This window comes from Saccostrea cucullata, unplaced genomic scaffold, assembly GCF_032062105.1.
Source record: "Saccostrea cucullata isolate Sc308-1 unplaced genomic scaffold, CSIRO_AGI_Scuc_v1 ctg17386, whole genome shotgun sequence".
NCBI lineage: Eukaryota > Metazoa > Mollusca > Bivalvia > Ostreida > Ostreidae > Saccostrea > Saccostrea cuccullata.
The window spans coordinates 18,330-25,779 of NW_026925091.1; the positions used below are offsets into that span (position 1 = coordinate 18,330).

The window sequence follows — 7,450 nt, forward strand, 5'->3', positions numbered from 1 at the left end:
TCAACAACTTTGACCCTTTAATCTTGACCTTGGAGTGTGACCTACTTTTTAAAAACTTGAACCTTTACCATAACTTTTGAACGGTAAGGGCTAGGGCTTTCATACTTCACAAAAGTAATCCTTGTGAGATGACCTTTCATTGAATACCAAGAACTTTCACCCTTTTACCTCGACCTTGGAGTTTGACCTACTTTTTAAAATTTGGGTACCAATATATTTAATCTGCATTTAAGAAAAGTTTAATCTTCGCTTTGTTGCCATACAGGGTCATCAGTGTTTCACAAACGCATCTTGTCCCTTTAAACTTTTGATTGAGAAGAGATAGGGCTTTCATATTTACATTGCATTGCCTGTGACAAGATATTTTCGAGCACGATATGATTTCCGACTCCTTGACCTTGGCCTTCACGATTGACCTTATTTTTAAAAAAAAAATCAACTTGGGTGATAATTTCTAAATAACATATGATAGTTAGGGCGTTCATACTTGACATCTCATCCACAAAGACACAGAAAGCGGGGGACCACAATTCTTTGAATTTGCTTGTTTGATCTAGTGATTCTTGAGAACTTTGAATGACCCCAACCAAATTTTTGCTTTTCTTAATCATCTCCCTTAATAAAATGGGAGTGGCCCTTCATTAAAACATTTGAATACTAGTACCCTTTACCAAAGATACTCTGTGCCAAGCTTGGTTGAAACTGTCCAACTGGTTCTGGAGAAGGTAAAATATTGTTAAACATTTACAGTACCAAGGTCAGACATCCCAAAAAGGACAAGATAGGGTAAGACCCCTTTTTGGCCCCTGGTTTGGGGTGTCTTTTAGAATGATGCAAGTCTATAAATTGAAAACCACTTATCACCCCTGCCACAAAATGAGTATAGGTTCTAAGTTATGGAATATACATAGGTCATAGGAAGGTCTGAAAAGTGATATGTTGATTTCCATATTTTCTCATTTTATACAAATCTTAATCACTTTTACAGCATATTTTCTCTCAGAAAACATAGAGCACAAGCTTGCCTATCTATAAAATTTATATATTTCATACATCAGATGAATCTTTTGTGTAAAAATCTCAAATAGGCAAGCTTGCTTTATGTTTTCCGAAGTGAAAAGTATCTCGAACACAACGAAATTCCAGAAGTATTGAGAAAACGTCCTATTTCTGCACCCTATTGTGGCCTCCATGTATGCTTTGAATCAAAAGTAGTGCTGGGTTTAAAACAAGCATCAATTTAAGTTCTCAACTACAAACTATCAGTTTTGTTTCCTTTGTTCAGAAAAGCTTTTGAAATAAGCTTTCAGCTCTAGTGAACAAATGAGACACAAAATTGTTTATTCACCACTGCTTTTAACAGTTTATATTGTCATGCAAAATATTCACAAATTTAATCAAATTTTATCTACAAATTCAGTTCGGGGATCTCCCACACCCATGCATAATATTATCAATGTACAGTCACAAAACAGTTATTGTACATTACAGTTTTACAATCTTTTTCCTGGTAATAGGATATTTATGAAGACTCAGCAGATTTGAAACTGAAGCCCTCATTTCACACGATACAACATTTTCCTTTGCATTCTGTGCTGGATCTCCCCTCTCCTCAACATGAAATGCAACACTTTCTGTATAGATCTTTCAGGATATTTCTGAAAGGGAAAAATAAACCCAAAAATATAAGAAAAATGGTTGAGATGTACTTGAACTTGCTGTATGATACAAGAATTGTGGTTTGTCTTGTGAAGTCCTGAATAACAGGTTGTTCAGACACAAGAACATTTGCCTGTGTTGTATAATACTTTATGATCACATTTTCGGACATTTGAGAGTATTTACCTGTCTTGTGAAGTCCTGTATGATTGCATGTTCAGACACCTGAGAACCTATGATGAATCTTCTCTTGATCTGTTTTTCTATTCGTGACAAAAGTTCTTGGTCTTCCTCTGTTGTAAATCCTTCTACACCTATGAATAAATTTAATTTTTACTATGTCTCATATAAATAAAGGAGGTTTAGAAAAATTAATTTACTCAAAAAGTTTTTTTTCTTGTTTTCAATCACTTGAATTACTAAATTATAATTATAGGATGTTTTTGTTTCTGAATAATCCCCAAGAAAAAATTCAAATATTGCTTTTGATAAAGTGTACATAAAAAAGAATATTTTCTTCTAACCAGAGAGATTTCCTGACATGGCAGCATCTAGTGTTGACACTTGGAACAGTCTCAATGCTTCATCCACCTCCCTCTCAGAGGCAAATGGCTTCAACTTCATCTTGGCCAGTGATTCAGACATCCTAATAATAGCTTCCAATTGCCTGGGATCGTAAAAAGTCCGTTAATACATGTATCGTAACTGTTTGTAGTAAATCAATCAATTACTCATCTTTTCATTATACTTCTATATGGATCAGAATTTTCTTTATTCATTAGTTACCTGACAGTGATAGGAATAGTGATCTTCTTGCCAGTTTCCCTCTCATATTCTCCTGCACCATTCCTCATCAAAACGTATCTGTTCTTCAACTTCTCTGCTGCTTCTGGTGACAGACGAGGGCCACACTTCCTACAAGATGCAACATCATCATCTGAAATCACGTGTTTGATCGTAGTAATTATACAGAAATTTAAAACCAATTCTGGACCAACTTACGTTCTACAGTACTGAATATACTTCTTTAGAGTGTTAAGGTCAATCTCTCCCTCTGATTGTTCTTCTGTCATTTGAAGAGCATTTAAGTGCACATTCATAACATGCTTTGCTAGAGTCTGTAAAAAATACAGGAATGATAAAACAAGATATTCCAGACAAACATAAACCATTATTTTTTTTTTTATAAAGAGAATTAATCCATTTATGCAGGGGTAGACAAATACAATTTTGCAGTACTTGCCCCCTGACAGGTTACTATTGTAAAACTACCTGTCCTACCAAAACATATGCTTGTCCCACCTTTTTCTTAACTTACATAGAATTGAAGTATTGATATTAAATTATTTCTTCAGGGTTCGACACTAACTTTTTTAGGCTTTGGTCCAGCCGGACTAGTGTTTCTTTACTTTTACTAGTCCGCGGGAAATTTTATTAGTCCGTCAGTAATATAAATAAATACGTAGAATTAACATTGCAATGTACTTTTTATACTTTTTTGAAATAAATAAAACATTTACATGAAATAATTTATACCAAGATTCGTTTTTCTCTATACATGATTACATCATCCAAACATCTGACATCTTTCTTTATGTGTCATACTAAATCATGATCGCTAAAATGTTTAATTTCATACCATAGAGTCCTAAAATTAATCTCCAAATTGACTCAGAATTACGTAACTTCCCTCCAAGAAGCTAGAAAGCTAAAAATAAATACGGGTTTTTCAAGTGAAAGTTGTCGAGAATTGAACATCAGTAAATTCTTTTTTTCCCCAGAAAAATTCATTAGTCCATTCGGACTAATTAGCCACAAATTTTATTAGTCCGAAAGAAAATGTATTAGTCTGAGACTAACGGACTAACGTTAATGTCGAACCCTGTTCTTGAGCGAGACACCTAAACAATACACTAAGACCACCATAGATCTATAAAATCACAAATAAACCTATAAACAACACGAGTCTGTGAACAGAACACTACTGCATGTCAATTAAGAGATCGACACCACGGCTGTGCGATTGCCAGGGAACAGCAATCAACAACAATTTTAACACCACTAGCATCTGTATTCACAGTCTGAATTTAATATTTTGACAATAAATGTCTAAATTTCCATACGATATTTTTGACGACATCGGTAACTCCATGTTTTACGACATCTGCATATTTTAACAATATGTTAATTGGTAAATTCTAGAGGAGTTCCGACTATTCAATGTACGCATATGCAGCGATGCAGTGGTCAACAGCAGTAAAAACAAGTGCTTTACTGTGATCCATGATACTTTTAAAGCGATAAGGCAAAAGATATTTGAGTATATCAGACATGATATTTTTTTTTTGGTTAATTGGAAAATCACTTGTCCGCGGGCAGGCACCTGTTAGCAAATTACTTGCCCACCAACCAAAACTGGTTGTCCCGGGCGTCGGGCAGTGCTACTTGTCTAGCCCTGATTTATGTAAGAAAAAAAGTCAAACATACAGAAGCAAATCTAAAACTTTTCAAGTATTTATAACAAAGTTCTCAATTGGCATCTATACTAAAATATACACTCACTGAAGTCTCACACAAGCTACCTCTCTGAAATATTTTATTAATACAGCAAGAGACAGGAAACCTCTACCTGTTAAGTCTATAGTGTTCGATGTCTTAGCAACAGAATCAACACAACAGATAATAGATGGGTATCATCTGAAACCTAAGGGCTGCTGTTCACACGAGCACTGACCTTCCAACCTAAGGGCTGATGTTCATTTATAAACTCTCTTAAGTTCCTTAAATAAATCCCTTACCATATCTCTGGATTCATTGTGCTCATCCTTCACAATGAATATCATGTCAAATCTAGACAGAATGGTCGGCATGAAGTCTATATTCTCCTCTCCTTTGGTCTCGTCCCAGCGGCCATACACGCTGTTTGCTGCAGCAAGAACTGAACACCGAGAATTCAAAGTTGTAGTGATTCCTGCCTGAAAAAGACAATAAAATGTATTTCGAAATATCTTTTAATCAGAAAATATTAACAGGCATTTTCTTCTCTATAAGCTTAGTTTAATCTTTATTTTCTACAAATAATATGTCCCGTCTTAAGACAGGCGTATAAAAATTCTTAAAGATGTTTCATGGTGCAAAGTTCACTTAACATGAATTTTCTTTACTTTTATTACTAATTAATGTTTCCTTACTTTAGCAATTGATATGGTCTGCTGTTCCATGGCTTCGTGAATGGCTACCCGGTCATCCTCTCTCATTTTGTCAAACTCATCAATACAAACCACTCCACCATCAGCTAGCACCATAGCTCCACCCTCCATTACAAAGTTCCTCTGTAGATCATCAAAATTAAATGTTACACAAACCAAGCAAAAAAGGTGCTTAAGACATGAAAAAAAAGTTGAAACGCATTTTAATACCTAAGAACATTTGTTCTTTGATTTTTTTTAAAAACCAATGATTATTATGACATACATACTGAAATCATATCAGGTATAAAGCCACGTTTAAGGATTTTACCGTTTGTGGATCCCTCATTACTGATGCTGTCAAACCAGCTGCACTGCTTCCTTTTCCAGATGTGTACACACCAATAGGAGAACACCTCTCCACAAACTTCAGAAGCTGGGATTTGGCTGTACCTGGATCTCCCAACATCAATATGTTTACATCACCTCTCCTCATCAAACCATCTGGCATTCTATACAGATGAAAGGGTTGATAAAAATATGAGAGTAACAAACAGAATAATTTTAAAATTTATAAACAACTAAATTTCGGTGGCACATGTAATAGATACCTCTTCCTTGAACCTCCAAACAAAAGGCATGAGATGGCCTTTTTAATATCCAAACTTCCATAGATAGAGGGTGCAATACTTCTGGCTATGGTTTCGTATATGTTTGGGTCATTAGCCATTCTCCTGAACTCTTCTTCATCTCCAGGTGTAATGGGGGCTGCCCCTCCCCTTCCTGATCCGTCATTGTCCACTTTGATACCCAGGACCCTGAAGTAGGGGCTTCTTATACCCACATTCACTTTGTCTCGGCCACCTCCTTTCTACAGATAAAAATATTTTTTGATAACAGAGCATGCTTTTCAAAGGAATTTAATCATCATAAATAAATTTTATTTTATTTCATTTCACACAGAACTAAAACTTCCACAAATCTTTTTTAGTGAGACAGATATTAGTATCATGAATTCTGATTACTGCTTTGTCCAATAGATGCAAAAGTGAAATTTTGGAGAGCAGGCCATCTCCCACAATTATGCAAAAGAGTGCTTTGGAATAAAAACTGTTTACAGGAAACACTTACTGTTGGTTTGCCAGTCTTTTTGATGGAGTAAATCCCTACAACAGTTACTCTGTTACCAGGCACAACTTTATCACACATGTACCTGAAAAACAGTTTGTTGATAAGTACAAGGAGAAATGAACAACTTTTCTTCTAGCTTAGTATCTATGAAGACCTTAAGAGTTCTTGGCATCATTGCTATAATCCCTACCTGTCACAATAGAGCTGCATGTGTCTTGGCAGTTCTCCATTAGGGACAGCCTCAGGTGCTTCCTGGAGTTTCAGGACCTGGAAATCCACACACTTACATTTATCTGGCACAATGTAAAATGGGTCAACTGGACACTTGGGTCTTCCTGCCTGTTCACTTGAAAAAAAAGTAATACAACCATTTCATTAAAAAGGAGAGAATACAGCATGTAAAACTCAGCTGACAGATTATTGCAAATCTGCCTTCACAATTAAATAAAAAATCAAAATGGCGTCCTGAGGTGCCTAGCCAAATGATTTTTGTCCACTTTCTCTTTTTTGTGCATACTGTACTTACGTGTTGCATTTCCTTGGCAGAGCATACCCTTCCAGACCTGGATTCACAGGAATGTTATTCAGTGTATTTTTACAGCTTCTGCATTGGATGGTCAGTTTGGTTGCTTTTGCCTTGATCGCTGATGCTGCTATAATAATGCCTGGAATTTTCACCAACCTCGCCATTTGTTCCGACTGAAAAATACAATATTTACTTTCATGGTACTATAAACAAGCATATATTAATGTAGAAAAATGGGCGTTGTAGCAACTGGATACAATAAAAATTTACTAAGTATCTTAACCTTGAGGTCTCGCAGTCCGCAAGGATTGGCGTTTGACAACAACATGACTTGTATGTCATGGACGTCCTCTTCTCCTTCAGGGCGAGGGCGTGTCACCTCATCAGCAACTTCTTTTGCCGCGTCCTCAAACTTTAAAGAAAGAGAGCATGAAAGAAAATAAATTGGCCCAAGTAAGAAGAATCTAACTGTCTTGGGACAAGCCCCATCAGATGGAAAACATCATTAGAACAATGGAAATTCTTTCTGGATTCAGATTGGTCCCAATCTCTTAAACTATATCAATCTGTAATTCTAAATATAAACAAACCTTTTTCAATTTTCTTCAGATTCTATAACATTTTAACAAAAATCGTCTTCCAAATAATAACACTTACTAAAGGGAGGTGTTCGGTTGGAAGCTTTGAAATCTTCTCTCCAAGCGCTTCATCAAAGCTGGAAACATCTTCAATTTCCACTTCAAGCCAATACTGTCCCAAGTTGTAGTTCCGTTTCAACTGATCTCTGAAAGTTCAGAGTTGTTTAAACAACAATTTTAAAACAAGGAACAGACAAAGACAATCTCTCACTCTTACTTACCCCAAATAAATAAACAATAAAGTGACGACATATTAACGAGATGATATTCACCTATATGTGTACGAAAAGTTTCCTTCGTGAAATTGA

The 7,450-nt window shown here is 35.7% G+C and overlaps 1 protein-coding gene across 1 annotated transcript; it reads right to left on the minus strand.

Annotated features, from left to right (window-relative positions):
• Window positions 1-1,326: 1,326 nt before the first annotated feature.
• LOC134268052 (DNA replication licensing factor mcm5-like) lies at window positions 1,327-7,446 on the minus strand (the record flags this gene model as incomplete). The annotated part of the gene is made up of 15 exons (XM_062750261.1): window positions 1,327-1,658; window positions 1,846-1,973; window positions 2,184-2,326; window positions 2,446-2,574; window positions 2,662-2,777; window positions 4,458-4,634; window positions 4,851-4,991; window positions 5,179-5,359; window positions 5,459-5,718; window positions 5,979-6,060; window positions 6,169-6,324; window positions 6,505-6,677; window positions 6,788-6,916; window positions 7,162-7,288; window positions 7,415-7,446. Coding segments are annotated over 15 exons (2,076 nt in total), but the record flags the coding sequence as incomplete, so codon positions are not given.
• Window positions 7,447-7,450: the final 4 nt, after the last annotated feature.